Here is a 23,577-nt window from a genome sequence, read left to right as displayed (position 1 = left end):
TATATTTCAAATAAATGCTGTTCTTCAGAACTTTCTATTCAGCAAAAAATCTGAAGCTGCACAATGGTTTTCAATGTTACTAGTAATAAGAAATGATTTTGAGCACCAAATCAGAATATTAGAACGATTTCTGAAGGTTCCCACACCTTTCAAACCTTGCTTGAAGAAAAGCAGCTTGGGAATTTGCTCACTAGTTCAGATCACAGTCATTTGTGTGTTATTATGTAAACCCAGCAGTTTCATAATGCTCTAAGCTTATGCCTAAGTTCACATGATGGGATTCCCTCTGAGTTTTAGTCTTTTTACGTGGCCCCTAAAGCTCTGAACTTCTCCTGGGTTTTGCTTTAATACTAGGAAATCTCACATAGTACTCTAATAGATATTTGACTGTAGAAATTTTATGAATGCATACCAGTAATTTTGTTTGTTGAAGTTCAGTTGAAAATATTTTACAATAATGGAAGCATGTCCAATTTTAAGTCTTGCTAGCACTTTTCACTCATGTTCCCCCGGTTTTGTTTCTCCAGGGCTGCAATGAATTCCATACAGCAGCTCAGGGTTGATCTCACCTCAGCTAGTGACCAGCCCTCAAGCAATCTCCTAGTCTATTACAAGGTATTTCCTTTCAAAAACATTCTATTTCCCCAGACAGAATGGCTGGACTTATATTACACAGAAACAAAGTAATAAGTAATATATATGCCTTATTTGGAATGTGTTTGTCAGAACTGCACTGTTGACCCATCAGAAGAGATCAGAAAGAGGGTTGAGGAGCTGGGTCAGGTCTTCATCCAGAGGTTTGCACAGGCTGTGGGCCAGCATTGCGAGGGGCTGGGCAGAAAGGTACTGCCAGCAATTGGAATCAGATAATGTCAGGCCTTTTTTGTTTTCCTATTCATCGAATAGCTGATTCATTTAAAGTAGGGCTGCACGATATATTGTTTTAGCATCGAAATCATGATGTGCGCATCCGCGATAGTCATGTTGCAGGATGTGTGATGTCTAGTATAGGGATCGTTAATCCGTACGGACCAGACACCACGGTTCAAAACGTACATGATTCTCAGATCAATTGCAAAGTTTGACCATCATACAATGAAAGTTTATTATTTGAACATGTTTTAGGTCCTGTCAGTTTAAACATTCAAGAGATTTTAAACGAATTTGAGCGCATAAAGACGCGGAAGAGAACTCATTTCTGAATGTGTGGCTGTTTTTCACACACACACACACACACACACAGAGCCGCGCAGATGCACGTGAACACTGAATGCCGTTCTCTTCTGCGTCTATTTGTCAGTCCTTCCAGGATTTTGACTTTTTTCTGATTTTTGCGCCTAAAATTACTAAATTACTACTTTTCTCAAAATTTGCGGCAATATTTTTTTGCATTTCTTGTTGCTTTGCAGTGAAAATATACAACAGACAACATTCTAATAACATCGTTATTACTTTTCTGACCTCGAGATCCATTGCAGGGCTCCGGGCAGTAACACCGATGCCATTAAGTTCTAAGGTGGCACCAGCCCCTGATTTGGCAGCGCTGTGAGGGCTGATAGAAAAGCACTGAGCTTGAGTTGAGATGCAGATAATATTAACTTTTATTTTATTATTATATTTAATAAATACAATTTATAAGAATATATACTAAGGTGTGGAAATGGCTAATAAGCCAATAAGTGCTCCTCTGCCGCATCTACTGTAGTGGTAATTTATTGTCTTTTTTATTTCTAAATAAGTGTTTGCTTTCCTACATCGTGAAACTCTTAGTTTTACAAATGGGGACGAAACTATGAAGGATGAACAAATAATGTTTTGGACATCATATTAAAAATAACTTTCAAATTGGGCAATATTTAAAGCTTTGAAGTGCTGGGAAAAGTTGTGTGAAGCATTTAAAAGCACTCGAAAACATTAGACCGTTTCTGCCACAAGTTATTTCTGTTAGTGTTACAACGTTACACTTGGCCTACACTTTGTGTTCATGGCACAATGTTTCTCATGGTTTCCAGATTACACAGCGCTGAGAAGAAAGCGGCGCAGAATTCTTAGTTAAACCACAGATATCAGATCAAACAGTTTAAACGTCGGCACTGTTTGATCTGACTTGTGGTGTTACAGAGAATTCTGTGACGAATGTGAATGCTTCTCACAAGATTTCACAGCGATGTTATTAATTCTTCTGTGAATTCAAGCAATGGTGTCGTGTGATCGAGATCGGCCCACTGCTCTGAACTCATGTCGCGTTGTCTGTTATTGGTCTGAGCTGCGCAGCTCAAATGAGTTGTCAAAATGCATGTTGCGATGACGTCACGGGATGTGTCTGAGCCCAAAATCTGTGGAAAATCTGCGACAATTAAGAAAAAATGCAAGCTTCTCTGAATATTGCGGAGTTTACTTGACTTTGCGATAAATTCAGCGATCTCAGAATCGCGAAATCCTGGAGGGACTGATTTGTGCCTGAATGGACACATACAAGCAAAACATTGTCAAAATGCATGTAAAACATTGAGTATCCTTGTAAACAAAATTGATTATGGCTTAGGTGAACGAAACAGAAGAAAACCGGATGTGTAACAGTATTTTGGATCCGCGCTGCGCATTCGCTCTTAAAGCAACAGAAGCCCCTGCTGCTTTCTGTGTCATAAATGTTAATCAAACAACAAAAGGCAGAGAAAAATCACATTTGTAGTTTTAACACAGATTAATAATGTTTAATTTATACAGTGAAGACTATGCAGTGTTATTTTATATTTGATTATTCAATTTCTGTAACTGATACTGTTAGACTTACCTGGAAAATATAAAGCACTATTTATTTCATTTGTATCTTTGTTCTATTATATTTATCTATGCTTATAATTTGTTTATTATTTTATATATGCATATTCCCTCACCTACAAAATCACCCCAATGATTCTAGAATGATTAATTCTTTCCAAATAGAGCTATTCAAGTCATCTGGTGATTTTTTTTTTTTTTTTTTTTTTTTTTTTTTTTTAATATATATATATAAATATATAAATTATAATAATATATAATATATATATATATATATATATATATATATATAATATAATATATATCACAGAAAAACAAAATATTGCAATGTCAGTTTTTTCCAATATCCTGCAGCCCTAATTTGAAGCATGTACAATTCTAGATTGATATGGTTGATATTGGTTAGTGGTGGAAGTATACACAATTTCAATATTTGTGAGTCCATAAATGACATCCTATATAACAGTAATTGTTTAGACTAGTGCTTTATTTGTTGCAACTTTCAGAAATTCACTTCTGTTCAAAACTTTGAGGTCAGTAAGATTTTTTTTTTTTTTATGCTTCTGTTCAGCAATCATGGTTTCCACAACAATTTAAACAGCACAACCATTTTCAACACTGATAATAATAAGAAATGTTTCTTGAGCATCAAATCAGCATATTAGAATGTTTTCTGAAGGATCATGTGATGCTGTAGCATAAGAGATTTTTCAAAAACAAACAAAAAAAAAATCTTACAGACCTCAAACTTTTGCTCTGTAGTGTAGCTTTTGTACAACAAAGGGGCAAATTTTTTTGTGTTTTCAGCGGTTTAATCTTGGTGCCCAGCTCTACTACAAAGTCATGGAGTCCATGCTTAAATCGGTAAGCCTTATAGAAACCTGAAATGCATTTTACATGCTTTAATTTAAATTGTTAGTTGTACATTTTTTTCTGATGGCCACATCTTTGTCATGTTTAGGAGGAGAAGAGATTATCAGTGCAGAATTTCAGGTAAGAACAATATGAGCATCTTCACAGATCATTAACTGCCATTTATCAGATCGTTACAGTCATAAATCTGTGATTTTTGTTATGAAATGTACACTGACAATAAATCATGTTACTTCCTTTATAGTAAACTTCTCAACAATGCAGCATTCCATACCTCATTGCTTGCATGCGCTCTGGAAGTTGTTATGGCAACTTATGTTGGTAAGTTATTTTGGCATAGAATTAGCTTATATATGTTAACCACACAGATTGTATGTGTTAACCACACATGTTGTTTCTTCTTCTAGGGAACTCCTTAAAGAATGGAGGTATTGGCCGCAGCTCAGGGGCCAGCGATTCCATTGAAACTGATCTGTGCTTCCCCTGGATCTTGGACGTCTTCCAGCTGCCTGCTTTTGACTTCTACAAGGTGATAGAGAGCTTCATCAAAGCCGAACCCACCCTGAAGCACGACATGATGAAGCACCTGGAGCAGTGCGAACATGTTATCATGGAGAGCCTTGCATGGAGAGCGGTGAGTAACTGTCTGCTGCCATTTATGTCGATTGTTTCGTTCAGTCAGTCACTGAAGCAACTATTTAGCAAGCATTCAGCCTATTCTAGCAACTAGTTACATTGCTGAGCAAATACCTCATTGACTAGCACTTCCTCTACTGCCGATTGGCTCTTTGTGCACCAGGCTGCTGGAAAAGTAGTAAATGAGGGGGTTTAAGCAGCAATTGGTGCTGGCCAGCGAGAGCACTATGGGATGGAGAGCTTTAGTGACTTGAGCAAGTCCACAGCTGTGCACAAGGCCCACCTGTGTGAGAGTGTAACCCAGTAGATTTAGGTGGTAAGGGGTGAAGCAAAGGAAAAAGACCACCAGGACCCAGTAGATGACGGTGAGTGTGCGTCGGTGCCGGACCTTCCTGCGGTGCGGCAGCCTGCAGAGCACGCGGAGTATGCTGCAGTAGCTGAACAGCAGGAGCAGCGCGGGCAGCAGGTGGGCAATTTGTACCAGGCCGAGAGAAGCTAAAATAATAGTACGGTGACGTTTGGAAGAAGGATCCATAAGGCACGACTTGTGCCGTCGGGATGCCACCGAATGCAGGAAGGGTAGAGCGAGGCTGAGGGCTAGGACTAGGCACCAGATCCCAGCACTGAGCATGCGGGCAGTACGGACCTTCCTCAGGTGCTGAAGTAGAGGGTTAACCACAGCAAAGTAGCGGTCTACTCCAATACAAACCAGGAAGAAGATTCCTCCGTATAGACTGATGTACTTCAACGTGAAGGTCAGCTGACAGAAAGCAGCTCCTGGAGACCAGTCGCTGGTGCGGTTGGAGGTGGCAGCTTTGTTGTGGTAATAATAGATGCGCAGGGGGAGGGAGGTAACAAAGAAGATATCCGCAGCAGCCAGGTTGGCCATGTAGACGCCCGTGCTGGTGAATGTTCGAGGCATGCGGCAGAAACGTTGCAGCACTGTGGCATTGCTGACGACACCGAATATGAAGATCATGCTGTAGGAGATCTTGTAGTAGGTGAAACGGTAGCTGGTGTCCACCGTGCAGTTGGCTTGAATAGACATGTTTGTTGTGTTACGGAGATCCATGATCACTTTCGGCTTGGGCCGCCCTAGATTGTATCAGTCAAAACCTGCCTCTTGCAGTACAGAACCAAATGAGGAACCTTCTTTTGGCGAGAGGGACAATAGCTTTGCAGTTATACCACTACTTTATGATTACAAAAAATCTCGTGATCTCGCATGTTAGGCTTTTTTAAAATTTGGCTACATCATTTAAAGTCCAAGTGACTCCTCTTCATATAGCCACCTGAAACTGTAGAAGGAAATTTGCAAAGTTACAACTTCCTCTTCATATAAAGCAAACCACCTGGTCATAACCAGCTAGGACGGCTGTGTCTATATGATCTGGGTTTATGAAACGGAAGGGTAAAGTGATTGAATTATGACAGAAGAGTGCTTAATTTAGAAAGCAGCCGCTGCTGCCAGTAAAGAACTGTAGAAGTTTTATTAATGTTAAGCTGCCTGTTATTTGCACACACTGTAAATGTGCACATTTAAACTTGTCTTATGCATGTTAAATTAATTGAATAAACTTAATTTTGTCTGATTTACTAAAGAATATTTTCAGAAATGTTTCTTTTAATATTATAAAAAATAAGATATAAAGGCAGCATAAATGAATCAATATTACTAATTTGTAATTTATAAACAAAACCTGAGTGGATTTATATACTTTTATTTTTTTTTATTTTTTTTTATATAAATGTAGAAATGTGGCTCAGTATACAGCTTATGTTATATGCTATATATTAACAGAACTGCACATATAGTGGTAATTTTGGGTATTTTTTTTTTATTATTATTTTTTAAATTGAGTGCGTAAAGGAGAGACTCAGAAACTGATAACAATCTATTCTTGATGGGGAAAATTGTAGATGGCATCTAAATTTTAGATAGCATAGATAAAATACATAGAATAAACTTACCATTTTGTGTTATCTCATCCATTTTTATCTGAATCTTCTCTGTGATCTCTCTTGGCTAGCTGAACATGCTCTGTTCGCGGTCATGCTTGAGTGAAGGTGTCTTTAACAGATATTAAGACCTTATATATCGTCTCACTAAATCAATAAACTTGTGTGTGTGGGTGCATGTGCCATATATCTCTTCAGATCTGGATGGGGGTGTGTGGATTTATTATTAATATAGTAGTTCAGCTCTGGATACAGATGTAATCTACTTGAAATAGTGGGCAAAAATGTATATACAGCCTGAACATTTTGTGAATCATACTGGCTAATTTTTTTAAGAACTTATTTCATTTTTTTTTTTTTTTTTCCCCCACACATTAAACATTTCATTGTAGTCACATACAGAAGACAAGTAGACTTTATTCACTGCTAAAATTCATACAGTAAGCACATTTCATTTCTATTACTTAATTTTTATTTTTGAAACACAATGAAATTATGCAGCTTTATTTGCCATTGGTTTTTACATTCTGTTAGTAAATTTACAAATTTTACATCAATCTTATAAATCCATGTTTGGTTTTCTGTGACATACATTGCTGTTGCAAATTCTGCTGATTTGTCATCAAGATGATGTTATCTAACTGGTTTACGTAGATGAGGTTTTGTCGAAATTACAAAAATGATTTGTGAGCTTCAGAGAAAGCAATAGTAAGAATGCGTTAAAAAATACTAAACCAATCAGTAATGTTTTGCACCATTGCAATCATTTTCCAGCAAAATGAGTTTATGGAGTGGCATTATAGTGGTTTAATTTCCAGCTTGTTACAAATTTTTCCGTTTGTAACAAAATAAAAAGTAGTAATCTTTTTTTTAAGAAAACTTTAAAACACATTACGATACCTGAGTAATCTTAGCAACGATGGAACAAGCCTTTCCTTCAATTTTTTTTTTTTTTTTTTTTTTAAACTACATTCTTGACCCCCTTTAGTAACTTGCTTTGGCTTGTCTGGCACAGCCCAGTAATGTGCTGTGCAAGTCATGGTCTATCTAGGCTTTCCCAAGACAGAATATTTTGCTGTCCATTTATATGTTTAGCACTACACAGGAAATATTAGTTGGTCTCATTTAGGGCTGCAGAGGGACAGAAACGTTCCAGAAACTTTCCATGAGAAGTTAAGCTGTGGAATTTTTTTAAATATTCCAAGCTGGAAATGTAATGAGAAATAACTGTAATTAAAGGAAATTAATTGTGAATTTGGTGTATTATACAACGTGTATCATATACGAACATAAATATAAAAATTTTGTTTGGTCATAAGCAGACATGCATGCAAATCAAATACAAATTTTTCAAAAATGAAAATTTTGACTTAGATTTATTTGTGAGTAGAACTATAATCTATTCTTTCATTGAACAACAAAAAGCATGAATGTTGAATAAAATAAACATTTCCTATGACCCCCCCCCCCCCCCCCCCCAAACACACATACACACATACACACACACACACACACACACACACACACACACACACACACACAAATCCTATTCAAAATGTAAAATTAAAGCATTCATCCCCACCCAAAAAAGAAATTAATAAAACATGTGAAATGCAACCATTTTCTCTTAAGCTTTTTCAAGTCTCTGACTTCTGCATTTTTTTTCTCTCAATCCTCAATAGCCCTGCAGCAAGTAGTGCAGTAGTACATTTAAGTTCCATTTTATAGGATAACAATTGCAATTTAGCAAATTTCCAGTTTATTCCCATTAATTCCCACATATTCCCTTTAATTCTTATGGAAAGTTTCCAACTTTGAAAATTCCCAGAATTTTGCAACCCTAATCTCATGTAGCATCTGATTTAGTTAGAAATTATCATGTAAGGGCTTTCTCAGAATCACACAAAATCTTTTATAGGATTTATAGGTGGTATCAAAATAAATGGCCTTTTTTACATTTTATTGGTTTACTTAAGTTAATGACCTTTTATTGATGGGTCACCCTCAAATTTTGTAGATATTATGCATTAGACATGATTGAAAATACAAGTTCATGCCCTTTAGAGGTAGGTTTTGAGTGTTTAGGAGCGTGGCCCCTAGGCATGTTGTTACACAAGGAATGAGTAAGTAATTCAGCAGGGCTCGTTCAGTCCTGTCCAACGCTTCTGAAATGCAGCTTTCCTTTTTGATTTGAGTTATTCAGTTCCTTCATGGTATATTTTTAAATCCTGTATTTAAAAAAGGATATTTAAAAATAAAATAAGAAATTATAAAAATTGTCATTAAAAAAAAAGGAAAAATTTGATTAAAAAATAAACACTGCTTGAGCTACTGCTGGGTAAGTCTCTAACTGCATATAAGATGACACACCCTGCAGATCCGTTTGTCATCAGCTTAATTTCTTAAAGTGACAAACCCTGATATAATCAGTAAACCAAAGCACACTACTGTCATCATGCTCTGTGGGTCACTCCCTTTTCCTCTTGCTGTTTGTCTTCAGACTGAACGGATATGATTTAATTTGTATATCTTAATTTTGACTTGGCTCAGAAAACAATAGAAAGAGTTTGAGTTTCCCAGGAATAAACACGTGAGAACATTTTATGGGAACTTCTTTTTTTTTTTTTTAACCCCCAGTGTCATTTATGTTACAAGAGACTGGCAGTTTTGGAGAATATTACTAAACATAAACTATAGGTTTAATGAACCATTGAATAGTCATTAATACATTTAAATGTAAAACAAAACAGATGAAGTTTGCTTAGATTGTAACACTTTACAAGGTTCAATTAGTTAACAGTTAATGCAAGAGCTAACATGAAATAACAACTTTTTGACACAGTTTAACTCTGAGATCTTGTCATATTTTATTACAATTTTTTTTAAACTATAGTGAATAAACTGTATTAATGAATGAAATGTTCAAGGTATCTGAATACATTTTGGTTTGACTGTATATACATTTCAATTAACAATGTATTTTAAACAAACATGAATTAACAATGAACAACAGTATTTTGTCTTTATAAACTAACATTAACCTGGATTATTGAATGCTGTAAAATAAAGCAGTTATACATTATTAACTGATAATACTGATAAAACTGATAAACTGATAAAACGGATAATCCATTAATGTTCAGTATTTTTATTTAATCTATTGTCTGTCTTGAACATCAGCACTTAATCCAGTAATACTTTTTTTTTTTTTAGGTCACAGTCAAATACACTTCTTTTATAATTTCAAGATCAATAATCCATTAAAGGAATAGTTCAACCAAAAATGAAAATTTTGTCATCACTTACTCAGCCTCAAGTTGTTCCAAACAGTTCGACAGTAGCCATTGACTTCCATGGTAATTTTTTTTCCTGCTATGGAAGTCAATAGTTTCCGTCAACTGTCTGGTTACAAACATTCTTTAAAATATCTTCTTTTGTGCTCAACAGAAGAAAGAAACAACTTTAGAAACAACTTGAGGGTGAGTAAATGATGACAAAGTTTTCATTTTTGGGTGAAGTTTCCCATTAGGGCAAATGGTAGAGTTTGCGTTGTAAACACACATCCATTGTAGCACCAGGAATATACTCAAACTTTATATTTTTCAGCAGTCTTCAGTTAGATATCAGTCAAATATATCCTGTGCCAACCAATTGCTAACATGGTTGAATATGTCAGATGAGAATTTGGTATAAAATTGGTATATAAAAAATTGGCTGCCTGGTCAAATTGTAGACTCTTCAATGATGAATTTAGCTTTCAGAGATATGATTTTATTCATCGAATTGCTTCTCCTATCAACATCATCAATTGTATTGTTTGATGTGTTTTTGCGGACAGCATAAGACTTTCGTTTAATTGAGTTCTGAATTGTCTCGGAAGTGAAGTAATAGATCACCGGGTCGAAACAACAGTTAGTCACAGCAATGCAGAATGCGATTGGATAAATCGTCCGGACCACTGACTCCACAGTGCAGTTCGTAATAACCCCACTTCGGACCAGAGTGTAGAAGACCAGATTGACATTGTACGGGATGAAGCAAAAACAGAAAATAAACAAGTGCACCACAATCATACGCAAGATCTTGGCCTTGTTCAGCTGCCCTCCACGGCTGATGCTCTCTGGGTCTCGTAAAGTCTGCAGGACCCTCACGGAGCAGATAACGTTGATCATCAGCGGAATCAAGAAGCCCACTGTCTCCATACACACCACAACTTTTGATACCTTGGACTTCCACTGCGAATTTGAGTAGTTTTCAAAACAGTATATTTTGGTCTTATCTGATGTAGTGTTCAGATCTGATGTGGTGTTCGGAGCTGATGTGGTGTCCATCACAAACCCTGCGGTTAGGCTTCCCGACAGCAGAACCACCCAGATCACACAGCAGGCAATTCTAGCATTGCGCTTGGTCCTCAGTGTTCTAGATGCAAAGGGATAAACGATTGCCAGGAAGCGATCCATGCTAATGCACGTGAGGAAGAGGATGCTGCCGTACATATTGGTGTAGAACAAGGCCACTGAGATTTGGCAGAGAGCTTTACCAAAAGGCCACTCACGGTTAATGAAGTAAAACGTTCTGAAAGGCAAGGTGAAGACAAAGAGGATATCCGAGGCCACGAGGTTCATCATGTACGTTGTGGTCTCGTTGCGCATTTTCAGTCTCCATATAAAAATGTACATGGCCACCATGTTGAAGAGAAGCCCGAGAACAAAGACGATACTGAAAACAGAGCTGTATAACACATATTTAAAATCATCATTGGTGCAATTGCTTTTCTCTGTCATCGTTAATGTTTAGAATTTGGCTTAAAAGAAGTCAGTGTCCTCTGCTTTCAAAGGTCAGAGAGCCACAACATGAAATTCCATGAAGATCCATATGAAAGTATACAAATCCAGAGTGTATACATTTCACAGGGCTGCCATAAGAAGCTTCTTACCATTCAGATGTTGCTTAATCCTACCGTCAATGTGTAACAAGTTCAGACGCAAGCATTTGCATTTGCAAGCCACATTAGATATGGTGATGCTTTGTGTGTATGCCTTATCATCACAGGAAGTTTGTTTGCTCCTCATATCCACAGTTCTAAGGTGCTTGCATGATTCGTGACTCTAAAAAGACTTCAATCTTGACTCTTTGATGAATAGTTGATCCATAGCCTGTTGATTTTCTTCACAAAGAAGAGAAACAAGATATTTCCATAAATCAGCCCAGTTTCTGTTTCTTGTTCCTCCTCTTGGCTTCCCTTCACTGTGACCTGTGGCGTGATCTTCGTTTTTGTCTCTTCAAGTTCTTAGTCATAGTTTGTCATTTGTTGTAGCCATGTGAGGTATTTAGTACCCAACCTACTGTTCAGTCTCTAGTTTACACAATGAGATGTGCATCAATGTGGAGGACTGGAAATCAGACGAGCGGGTGGGGCTGGAGTTAAAGCACCTCCTCTCTAAAAATGTCCATCTGTAACTCCCTCGTGCACGTACCACAGTTTCAGAATGAGTTTCACACGTTATTGGTTTGAACACCCACTGTCAGAATGATGTTTCAGCATATTACAGTCTAGCTAAATTTTTGTAATAAGGTTAAAATCTCAAAAGATAAGATCTCCCTTTGTTAAATCACATTTGTTAAATTTCTTCCTCTTGTGTTTTTTTTTTTTTTTCCTGACTATAAGGTGTGTGTGTGTGTGTGTGTGTGTGTGTGTGTGTGTGTGTGTGTGGGTTGCAACAGCACATTGCTCATTAATTCCTAGGTTCATACAAGGAGGGATTGTCAGTCCAAAGTTCACATTCAACTCAACGTGACATCACACATACAATACAATGTGTGAACTCCGAGCTTGTAAATCAAGGGAGTGTTGAGAGTTCATTTACGGTTTGTTGAACTTGGAAATTACTTGAATAAAATTAATGAATTAGAAAGCTTGCAAATCTATCAATTTCCAGGTGATTTAGAAGAGTAAACAATTTTCCTCTTAATTTTATTTTTTACACACTCTCACACTAGCTAGCTTTTAAACTACTTAACTAAAACTTAAACTATTTCAAACTGAAAAGCTTCAAACTTCAAGCTTTTAAAACTATTCCAAACTTTCTGGCTAGGCTTTTTCAAGCCAACATAAAGTTTGTCTACGAACTTTACTCATCTAGTTTTATTTTTTTTTATTTTAAGTTATTAACACTTTGATGCATAAATTATTAAATTACTAAGGGGAAAATATTTTGTAGATTTCATCTAAAAACATTTCTTGTATAGCTTAGTAAGCATTATTTTAAAATTCATAATTTATTTACTTTATTTAATTAGTTAAATTATATTTTTAGTTACACGACTACCGGTAGTGAACATTCATTTGTCTTGATTTACACAATCATGAGGTTGAGGGTGTAAATAAGGTAGTACTTCAGATGAATTAAATGAATGGATTTGTTAATCAAATAGTGTTCAAATGAAATGACAAACGAGTACAAGTAATCCCATTCAGTATAATATTCATTATATCCTCTAATCAGTTCTCTTTTCATGGAGGCGGCGATATTCTCAGTTTCAGATCAGTGATTTAATTCAATGTCTCGTTCTTCTCTGCAGGACTCTCCTCTCTTTGACCTCCTCAGACAGTCTTGTGAGGAAGGACCTGGTGAACAAGCAGAGCCCCCTGCAACATTGAACCAACCCCTGCATCACAACCATACCGCTGCTGACCTGTGAGTCAACTCTCACAACTAGGGCTATGTAATTTTGGGCCAGTCACAACCTGTTTAAATGCTGCGTCCCAATTCACATACTGTCCGTCCTAAATAGTATTTAAAAATAGAATTAGTGTGTCCCAAATCGTAGTATGTTGAAATGAGTATTCCAAAGATACCCGGATGTTCTACTTTTTCCAGTTAGAATCCAAAGTGAAGATCCATGCACACTCTAAAGGCTAATATTGCCCACAACCCATTGCGCGGTGGACAAGGATTTAATTAGAACTACAAGCACAAATAAAATGTGTTAAAAAAAACTAAAACATCACGGATGTGTGAGACTGACCGTTAAGTAGAGAAGTTTAGTTCACCCCTTAGCATTCCTGAGGTCTCTTTTGAATGGTAAAGCTAACAGGATAAAGAAGTTTGAGTGATTAATAATCAGTAACATTAAACTGACGAAAAGATGTTTATTCAATGTTATCTACATTATATTTCATCTGCAACAGCATTGTGAACTTTTATAAAGATACGTTTGGTTATTAACCTTTAAATGTATCATTATGCAAACACATGAGGAGAGTCTCCGCATGAAAGATCCATGACTGGCAGATCAATGTGCTGCTGCATTTCTCTCTGATACGGTATGAATGAAATTGAATGTAGAGGATTTTAACTGTGACAAGAATATTGACCGGGCAGTTTAAACGATGACAGGATGCACATAACTAAGCAACAGAGTGGTCCGAAAAAGAAGCAACCGACGAAATAATATGTCCCTAAGCTTTCCTACTATTCTGCTACACATTTAAAAGTATGTAATTTTCTTCACAGAAACAGTACCTACTTTTAGGGCATAGTATATGTAGGTGAATTGGGATGCAGCAACAGTGTCATAAGTATAAAAGAAAGTAAGAAACAATTCTTGTACTATAGTTGCCTTCATTACTAGGGCTAGTTTAAATTGAAGAATCAACTGTTCTACCACTACTCAAAGGATGCTGCACATGCAACTACAATGTCTAAAATTAATTTGTGTTAAAGAGGAAGGACAATTTCTAGAATAGAACGTTGCATAACCAATGATGGGAAAGTAGACAAAATTTTATTTTTGTCACTGTGAAACCAACATTATCATTAGCCTTTTTTGTTTGTTTGTTTGTTTTTGTCAGGCTCAAACGTTAGGACCTTGCCATCAATGTTTTTTTTTTAACACAAAATACCTCTACACTAAGTAGCAAGTGGTTTAGAGGATTGAAATTGAAATTTCCTTGAATTACTAAATTTCTGCATGTGATTTGACTTTGAATTTTATTGGGGCATTTTGAAAGGATTATTTTTAATTGGTCTTCCTGTAGCTAAAAAATAGTGTGCATGGTACATGCAACACCAAGATCATGGTCTGATTCAGAGCGAGTGCATGAACTACTAAATACAAATATACAAATATATATATATATATATATATATATATATATATATATATATATATATATATATATATATATATATATACAGTGGGTGCGGAAAGTATTCAGACCCCCTTAAATTTTTCACTCTTTGTTATATTGCAGCCATTTGCTAAAATCGTTTGTTCATTTTTTTTTTCCTCATTAATGTACACACAGCACCCCATATTGACAGAAAAAACACAGAATTGTTGACATTTTTGCAGATTTATTAAAAAAGAAAAACTGAAATATCACATGGTCCTAAGTATTCAGACCCTTTGCTGTGACACTCATATATTTAACTCAGGTGCTGTCCATTTCTTCTGATCATCCTTGAGAAGGTTCTACACCTTCATTTGAGTCCAGCTGTGTTTGATTATACTGATTGGACTTGATTAGGAAAGCCACACACCTGTCTATATAAGACCTTACAGCTCACAGTGCATGTCAGAGCAAATGAGAATCATGAGGTCAAAGGAACTGCCTGAAGAGGTTACAAAAAAAATTCTGCTGCACTTAAGGTTCCTAAGAGCACGGTGGCCTCCATAATCCTTAAATGGAAGACGTTTGGGACGACCAGAACCCTTCCTAGAGCTGGCCGTCCGGCCAAACTGAGCTATCTGGGGAGAAGAACCTTGGTGAGAGAGGTAAAGAAGAACCCAAAGATCACTGTGGCTGAGCTCCAGAGATGCAGTTGGGAGATGGGAGATTTTCTTTTTTAATAAATCTGCAAAAATGTCAACAATTCTGTGTTTTTCTGTCAATATGGGGTGCTGTGTGTACATTAATGAGGAAAAAAAATGAACTTAAATGATTTTAGCAAATGGCTGCAATATAACAAAGAGTGAAAAATTTAAGGGGGTCTGAATACTTTCCGTACCCACTGTATGTATGTATATATATATGTATATGTGTGTGTGTTTATTTAAGAGTTCATTCTGATACTTCTTGGGCCTATAATTTAGTTCAGTGGTTGTCAACTGGTTTGGGCATGGGACCCACATTTTCCCAGCCGCAACTCAAATATGAACACAAACACTGATGAATAACAGTATTAGGTAAGGCTACTAAATAGCAGCCCCAATCTAGTATTTGTTAATACAATAAAATTAATAAGTTAGTATAAGCCACCACAGTCATAAAAAATATTTTAAAAAAATAACAAAGTAAGTGACAGTAAATTGGTATATTGGAAACTACAGAAGCAGTAACCATGGTAAATACACAATACTAACATGAACTGTTAATAAAAGATATGGACACTGATCCTAACCTGATGAACGGAATGAACATTACACCTGCATGCAAATCCTTCCCAGCTATTACGCTGCGTACCAATTATGTAATTTATTGGTACTTTTTGGTAATTTTATGACTTGCTACGTAACGTAACTACGACGTTGCATGCTTGTAAGTACATTTGCTCTTTATAAATGGAGAATTACAGTGCCGCCTTCACGTGTGCATGCGCAAATCATGAGGCAGTTGTGGCCTAATTGTTAGAGAGTTAGACTTGTAACCCAGAAGTTACGGGTACGATTCTCAGTATGGCTGGAAATATAGGTGGGGGGAGTAAATAAACTGTGCTCTCTTCCACTCTCATTACCCACAACCAAGGTTGCCCTAGAGCAAGGCACCTAACCCTCAATCGCTCCCCTCACTCCACAGCAAAAATGGCTGCCCGCTGCTACGGGTGTGTGTTCACAGTGTGTGTGTTTTCGCTATTCATTGCTGTGTGTGTGCACTTGGATGAGTGAAATGCAGAGCACAAATTCTGAGTATGGGACACTTGGCCACACGTCACTTCAATTGAGTAGTATAAGTTTGTTTTCTGAGGTGAGACTTTTTATTTCATTACGAAAATAACATTAGAAGACACTGACATATAGCCTGACATCTCTGACAGCAGATACTGAATCATGACAATGAGTTTTTGTCAGGCACTCTTTACTTAAACTCTGACAGCTGTCATGCACAGCTTTCAAAATAAAAGTCTTGCATAATTGCACGTTTACAATTGTTTTCTTTTTTTTTTTTTTTTTTGTTTGATTGTTCTTTTCTTTGTTCCTTTTTGACTGGACACTTTTGGGTTGCAACCCACTAGTTGAGAAACACTGATTTAGTGTTTTTCCGGTGTGATGGTTTTGGGATGAACCCACACAACTTTTAATTACTATCGACAAATTACAGTTGACTATTCCGGAGATGTTAGGGAGGGTGTTAGGGAGTGTCACAGTTACACTAGCAGAGCTAGTTGTTGAAATGGCTATTGTATAAAGTTAGATTAGTCATAGTTCAGTGTATTGCAGCACTAGTTCCCTGCTAGTTTCAGGAAACCTTTCCGTGAGAACAAGTGGCGTGCTTCCTTTTGATTAACAACCAGAACAGGGAACCAAAAACACTCCTGAGGACTTTTAAGGTTGCTAACACGAACGTGTAGGTTATTTGGTCTGGGGGCTGTACGCACATATAGAATGCTTGTCTGTGAGCTGTGGTTAGTCCATGTCAGTGTTGTCAGTAAAAAGGTCAACCACTGCGTATGTAGCCCCATGTGCAAGTTTTGCGTGTGATAGTGGGAAACAGTTGACATTTCAGTTTATGCAAACTCATGTTGCATTTATTTACATGCATAAAAAAATACATATACATATACATGTAGACTGTTCTCTTAAAAGCGAACATCCCTTTTGAAATCAGTAGTTCCAAACAAATTATACACAAACAGACCAATATTTAAATTTAAATTAATCACTGTTAGCCTTCTCTACTCTCTGAGTTAACTCCTAAAAAAAAACCCACTGCGACTGGATCATTGAATCGGTGAGTCGAACTCTATGACCAAGTCAGTGTGGTTTGTGAATGAATCTTTCTTTTAAACCAGTACTTCTCTTTTCTTTTTTCTTTTTTACTTTAAAGGACATTGACTAACAGTGAAAAGCAGTCAGCATAGCTTCATGGTACTTACATGGATGATCTTTGAAAATGTAACATTTCAGAAAAAAACTGTTTCCTTAAAGATTTCTTTAATGTAGTGCTGGTACTAACAATAGGGATGGGTATCGTTTGAATTTTATCGATACCTATAGTGCTTATCGATACCGGTACTTATTGATACTGTTATCGATACTACTATATATTTGGTACAAAAAGACAATGTGAAAAGATGTTGAAAATGTCAAGTTATTTTATTACTGCTGAACTTTAGTACTGCAGTTTACAAATGCCTCTAAGCAAATAGAGAAAGGCACATAAAGCGCTTTTTTTTTTTTTTTTTTTTTTTGCCCTTCAAAGAGAGAGAGAGAGAGATTTTCTCAGCATACCACAGCACAACATATTTGAATAGCATGTGCATAGGAGCACAACAGAACTTAATAGAGAATTCTGGCATCTCTAGCTATTTTTATTTAAAGGGTTAGTTCACCCAAAAATGAAAATCGTCATTTATTACTCACCCTCATGTCGTTCTACACCCATAAGACCTTCGATCATCTTCGAAACACAAATTAAGATATTATTGATGAAATCCGATGGCTCAGTGAGGCCTCCATTGCCAGCAATGTTACTGCACCTCTCAAGATTGAGCTGTTACACAAGCGCGCAGCACAGAAAACAGCGCATGAGTCGTCTTGCGCTTCACATTAAAATGACTTTTTCTGTGCGCACGTTTCGGATGTGTGTGCAGCACAGAAAACACCGCACGAGTCGTCTTGCGCTTGAATGGTTTAATGGTCATGTTGAAATGCACACAAAGGAATCGATAAGAGGAATCGAAATTTTAATTTTATAACATTTATATCCGATTCCTGACCTCAAGTAGTCGATTCCCAACTCCAACTAGTACTAACTAAAGACTTATTTAATAATGAATGTTACCTTCGCCTGAAGCAGGGGAGTCGGAGCTGGGAGACGATGGAGACTGATAATGATTTAATGATTCATTATATTACTAGTGTTGCCTTCTTTGTTGATAAATGACAAGCAGCAGCTTCTAATTCGCCATTAACACCGAAATATATGGAGATACAACAACGCATGATAACAGTATTGTTTGTCCTGAAGCTTATCGGTACTCTGGTATCGACCCAATTACGTACCGGTCCAAAAAATACCGGTTCTCAGTACCCAACCCTAGTAAACAATAAACATATATACATATGTTGACACACACAGACACACATATACACACACAAATGCATTCATATGCACATACAAACATATAGAAATACTAATTTCCATAGCCATACTTTTATGCTGCTCTAAAGTAATATTTATATATAGCATTATACACATTGCTATTACACATTTAACTCCCTGCTCTCTGTTTTGATATATGCGTTGTTAATTTTCCCCAGTGTTTTTCATTCTTCTTGCAGTCTCAATTTGAATGTCAGTCTCTCCATTTTATAAATTTCTGTAACAATTTTTTTCCACACTGAATTCTCGGTGGGGGAAGATGCTGGCGAGCTTTTTTTGCTGCTGCTAGTAGAATCCTCAGTAAATATTTATTCCTGTTTTTAACTGAATCTGGTATATTACCAAGATATAAAATATAACCTGTTTCCCCAATCTTAATCTCTAAGATCTCTTTTATACTGGAATGTATTTCTGACCAAAACAGTTTCACAACTGGGCAAGCCTAGAAAATATGTACATGATCAGCTGTTAGTGTGCCACATTGCCCCCAGCAGGATGAGATTTGTTATTCCTGTTTGTTTGGCTTTCACTTTAGGCGATTTTCAACAAAATTCCTTTGAAGCCCTGGAATGATTAGTTAAACACCGTGAATGCCATAAATTTAGCCATTCTTCATCTGGGATGCAAATCTGCATTTCCTTTTCCTACTTTTCTTTAATATACCTAGTAGAGTGACCTTAAATATCTTGGATACAAGTGTATATATACCAGATATTAATCATTTGACACTATCATTTGTATTATAAGCATTAATGAATATATCTATCAAAGGGGAGTAATCATTTTTGCTCTTCTGATTGTTGTATCATAGCAATGTCTTACATGTAAAAATCTATACAAATATTCTCCAGATCGAATCTGGTCATTATTTAAGAGCATATTGCAGGTTAAAAAAAATTTCGAGATGAATATATAACCTTGTATGAAAATACCATATGAAAAGGTACTGCAGGCTTTAAAAATGTTTTGGACATGAGGGCACAAATTTAGTAGATAAAGTGACCGTTTCTTTAAAAAAAAATGTTTTTCTTTTTTCTTTTTCTTTTTCCAACATCGCGTCATTTCACATCACGAGAGGGAGTTGTTTGCCGGGCTCTGTGTTGAGTAGGTTGGTATTCAGTAGGAGTGGTCGTGTGTTTCTATTTATTTCAATTTATCACCATCATGGTAAATTATTGTGTTTGTGGAGGTTGCACAAACTCCAGCCTGTCAGGACATCGAGCCCACAGGTTTGCTAACAAGAAAAAGGACTGTGCTGTCTTCCGTGCCTGGGTGTGTTTTGTGCAGGTGAAGAGACGGGACTTCACTTCTGCATCTGCATCTGAAAAACGCGTTCACTTTAGACCGGAGGATTATCATTCCGGCGATATGATGGAGTTCAACATTGTAATACTACTGTAAAGGATGATATCAAATGAATATTTTATCATATTATAACAGGTTTAAGAACTCTTTTTGTAATAACAAAAAGAACTCAGTCTGAATGTTTAAATACAATAATACAATACACAAAAAACATAAAGTAAAATTTTCAAACAGATTAAAGTGCAAAAGAATTAGGCTATAAAGAACAACAGGTAACACTTTACAATAAGGTCTCATTATTTAATGCTTTAACTAAGATTGAGCAATAGCTACATTTGTTGCAGAAATGATTATTTTTTGTTAATGTTAAGAAATACGACTGATCATTGTTAGTTTTATCTCAGGTCCATTTAATAAGTTCTTTTGATTTTAATAATGTTATTAAACAGTAACTAAGAAATTAACATTAACTAAGAATAATTAATGCTTTATAAGTATTTTTCATTGTCAGTTTGGTAATAATGAATTAACATGTTAACTAATGAAGCCGTATGTCACTAAGTTTTACTGAACAATAACAAATAATCAGAACATTTCTAATCATTAGGACATGTTGTAGTCCAGATTAAAATATAAAAATGTTTAAGTTTGAAAATAAATAGCCTATTAAGTCTTTAAGTATTAAGTATTTGATGCTGTGATGAACAACATTGAGATTACAAAAAAATGAATGCATTTCATTTTTGAAGCATTTTAAAAACTTCACTAGCGCAGTTGGTTTGTTTGCGGGGTTTCCGGGGTAACCGCTGCATTCTGCTGTTCCATCAGCGCCCTCTGCTGTCAGAGAGTGAACGTGCACTTTCATTCAGCGTGTCTCCTTCATTCGTTCCGCCATGTGCTTCTCATGCAGGTTGGGCTTGTTTACATCTGAGCGCGTGTCCCTTTGACGCAGAATACAACGGTGTTGTGCATTTTATATGGTTAATGGGGAAAGTATTCTTAAATGCATTATAAAAATTTTAATAATTGTTAATAAATTATTATTTACGGTATTTTGAAGTGCCCACGATAATAGTATCATACATATTCATTATCGTGATATATCGCATTACAGAATATCGGCACATGTCTACATGACATCATATACATCCTCACACTCTCAGTGAATCGGCACGAAATAAACTCATAACACAGAATTAATGAATAAAAGATAACATAAAACGCATACAATAACCCAGTATTGTCTGCCGCCGGCAGGAGACATGATGGTCATGGATCAGTCAGAGATGCAGCTCAATGAAAACGTGAACTGTTGTTGTTGTTGTTTTTCTTTTGTTTTTTTTTACATTTGCTAACTACCAAATCAGTCGTGATGAGAAACACCATTATATCACGTAACGTTAGTGTGGACCGATATTACAGAGTGTGACATACGCCTGATCAAAGCTTATTAGTGGAGATGCACCGATGTATCGGCCAACAATCAGTATCGGCCGATAAAAGCTATTATTATCACTATCGGCCATCGGCTGATTGTTTAAAAACAGCCTATGATGAGGGCCAATTATATCCTGTCAATCAAAAGGGTGCGGAAAAACGTGTTCAGACTGCAGCTCATACATACTGTGTGTGAAAAAAATCACTCTTGTGTTGAATTTAACGCATTAACAGTTTAAAAATAGTGACGTTAAAGCAGGCTCTTTTTGACCCTATGAATCACCCGTACTTCAAGCCAGGGTTGCCAGGTCTGTGTTTTTTTTTCTTTTTCCTACATCAAATATTATTTGTAGCGCCTCCCATCCAACAATCGCAAAAAGCTTTGTGCTTTGTTACTTCTGATAAGAATAAAAGTTTCAGTTTTCAAATTCTGTCCATTTTATCATGAAACTCAAACAATAAATGGCGTTTTGACGCTCTTAAATGTGACGTGTCAGATCGCTGTAACACCTGCAGGCGGCAGCACGGAGCGCAAGTCTTTTCTTTCGCTTCAATACAAGTTATATCTCGAAAAACATGCATGAACATCAAAGGTATGTTGAAAGATATAGTACAACTTACCGGAATGTATCATGTCTCATATAGGTGATTATATGAGACATGATACATTCCGGTAAGTTGTGTTTACACCGTGGAAAGACATCAATAAAACAGCTTGTGAACAATGTCACATCATGTCACTTTTACCTCAGGAATTTTTTCCAATATTCACAGTTCCTTAGCTATATATATATATTAAAAAAACACTAGAGAGGAGCTTATTTACTGTTAATTATATGTTTGTGTAAATTTGAAGACAAGTGCTTATGAAAACTACCTTATGTGATATGTGAAGTTTTATATAAACATTTCAGTTTTTATTTGAGTGTAATTATTATATCTGAAAATAAACAGCAGCTGAATATAATACCTCTGTTGTTAATTGTAACCTCTAAAATTCCTGCCTTTATCCGGAATGCAGAATCCCTGGCAATATTCAAAAGACAGCTGAAAACTCATCTCTTTCGTGAGCACTTAACCTCATCTTAATAATAAAATAAAAAAAAATAAAAAAAAATGTATACCTATCCTTTCACCTCCTCTAATCCCTCTCTATTGTAGCTTATGATACTCTGAGCATTACCTAAGACTTGTATTGTGAGCACTTTTTGTGTCTATTTGCCTCGCCATGAGGACTCGCTTGTTGTATTCCTCACTTGTAAGTCGCTTTGGATAAAAGCGTCTGCCAAATGAGTAAATGTAAAATGTAAATGTAATATTGTAGTGTACCAAATGAGAAGGTTCCCTGTATAGTATGCAACATTATTTGGGAGTGATTTTTTTTTTTTTTTTTTCCTTAAGAAAAACCAAACTATCGGTATCGGCATCGGCCGATATCATTCTGAATAATCGGCTATCGGTATCAGCAGAGAAATTTAGTATCGGTGCATCTCTACTTATTCGTTTCTGTTATTGGTAAGTATCAATACTCCTAGATGACCAATACTACCTTTGCTAATAATTTGTACTATTTTGTGATCTTAGCACAGTGTTACATATCGTTAGCTAACGTGTATATATCTATAAGCTAACACTGGTCTCTTGCCCTGTTCTCCACTGGTTCTCCTCACACCACAACTCAATTCGTCTCCTCTGACCGATGTTCTGTCTAATCCCAGCCTGTCCCTGCTCTCTTGGCCGCATAGCAGACTAATTGTATGGCTGTCATAAGAGTATGAATAAACATTTACAACTTCCTAATATATTATAAATAATAATAAAGCAAGATGCCCTGTTGAAATATGCCAGGTGTATGGTTTATTTAAACTGCTAAGGAAAAGCATTAATTAAAATTGTGACACATGTGAAGGGGAAGGAGAATTTATATGTGCGTCAGGTTTTTCGACAAGAAAGGATCGCATAGGATACACCTGTGCTTCCTCACTCATAGCTCCTCTGGAAGCTTCCTCCTCTTTCCTCACCTCCTCGCTGTGCAATTTCTATTAATCCAAGAATCCTTAAAAATACTTAAATGTGTCCCGGTTTCTTCAAAAATATTTATCAGAACAACTGTTTTTGATTAATAAAAAGAAATGTTTCTTGAGTAGCAAATCAGCATATTAGAGTGATTTCTGAAGCGTTCAGAGCTTTCCTATCAGAGGAATAAATTACATTTTAAAACATATTTAAATAGAAAATAATTATTTGTAGTTGTAATA

At 36.2% G+C, this 23,577-nt stretch overlaps 3 protein-coding genes across 3 annotated transcripts in view; 1 reads left to right on the top strand and 2 right to left on the bottom strand.

The window, feature by feature from the left end:
- The window catches only part of rb1 (retinoblastoma 1), a 37,074-nt gene that overhangs the window by 8,416 nt on the left and 5,081 nt on the right, over positions 1-23,577 (top strand). The window contains exons 12-18 of the mRNA XM_051876843.1: positions 528-615; positions 727-843; positions 3,589-3,645; positions 3,743-3,774; positions 3,899-3,975; positions 4,062-4,288; positions 12,832-12,947. Of these exons, the coding sequence (XP_051732803.1) occupies positions 528-615; positions 727-843; positions 3,589-3,645; positions 3,743-3,774; positions 3,899-3,975; positions 4,062-4,288; positions 12,832-12,947 (714 nt within the window). The remainder of the gene's footprint in view (positions 1-527; positions 616-726; positions 844-3,588; positions 3,646-3,742; positions 3,775-3,898; positions 3,976-4,061; positions 4,289-12,831; positions 12,948-23,577) is intronic.
- Positions 4,304-7,721, bottom strand: LOC127503272 (lysophosphatidic acid receptor 6-like). The gene has a single exon (XM_051876865.1). The coding sequence runs from the start codon at positions 5,360-5,362 to the stop codon at positions 4,406-4,408; it is 957 nt and encodes a 318-aa protein (XP_051732825.1). The 5' UTR covers positions 5,363-7,721; the 3' UTR covers positions 4,304-4,405.
- On the bottom strand, positions 9,092-11,610 carry lpar6b (lysophosphatidic acid receptor 6b). Its single transcript, XM_051876862.1, has one exon. The coding sequence runs from the start codon at positions 11,031-11,033 to the stop codon at positions 9,972-9,974; it is 1,062 nt and encodes a 353-aa protein (XP_051732822.1). The 5' UTR covers positions 11,034-11,610; the 3' UTR covers positions 9,092-9,971.

Source organism: Ctenopharyngodon idella, chromosome 21 (assembly GCF_019924925.1).
Source record: "Ctenopharyngodon idella isolate HZGC_01 chromosome 21, HZGC01, whole genome shotgun sequence".
NCBI classification, from domain to species: domain Eukaryota; kingdom Metazoa; phylum Chordata; class Actinopteri; order Cypriniformes; family Xenocyprididae; genus Ctenopharyngodon; species Ctenopharyngodon idella.
Note: the sequence above shows the minus strand (reverse complement) of the source record. Positions and strands in the feature narration are given on the sequence as shown.

What these genes read in the sequence shown, in the direction of transcription:
- LOC127503272 (XM_051876865.1), bottom strand. Translation starts at nt 5,362, where the DNA reads ATGGATCTCCGTAACACAACAAACATGTCTATTCAAGCCAACTGCACG.
- lpar6b (XM_051876862.1), bottom strand. Translation starts at nt 11,033, where the DNA reads ATGACAGAGAAAAGCAATTGCACCAATGATGATTTTAAATATGTGTTA.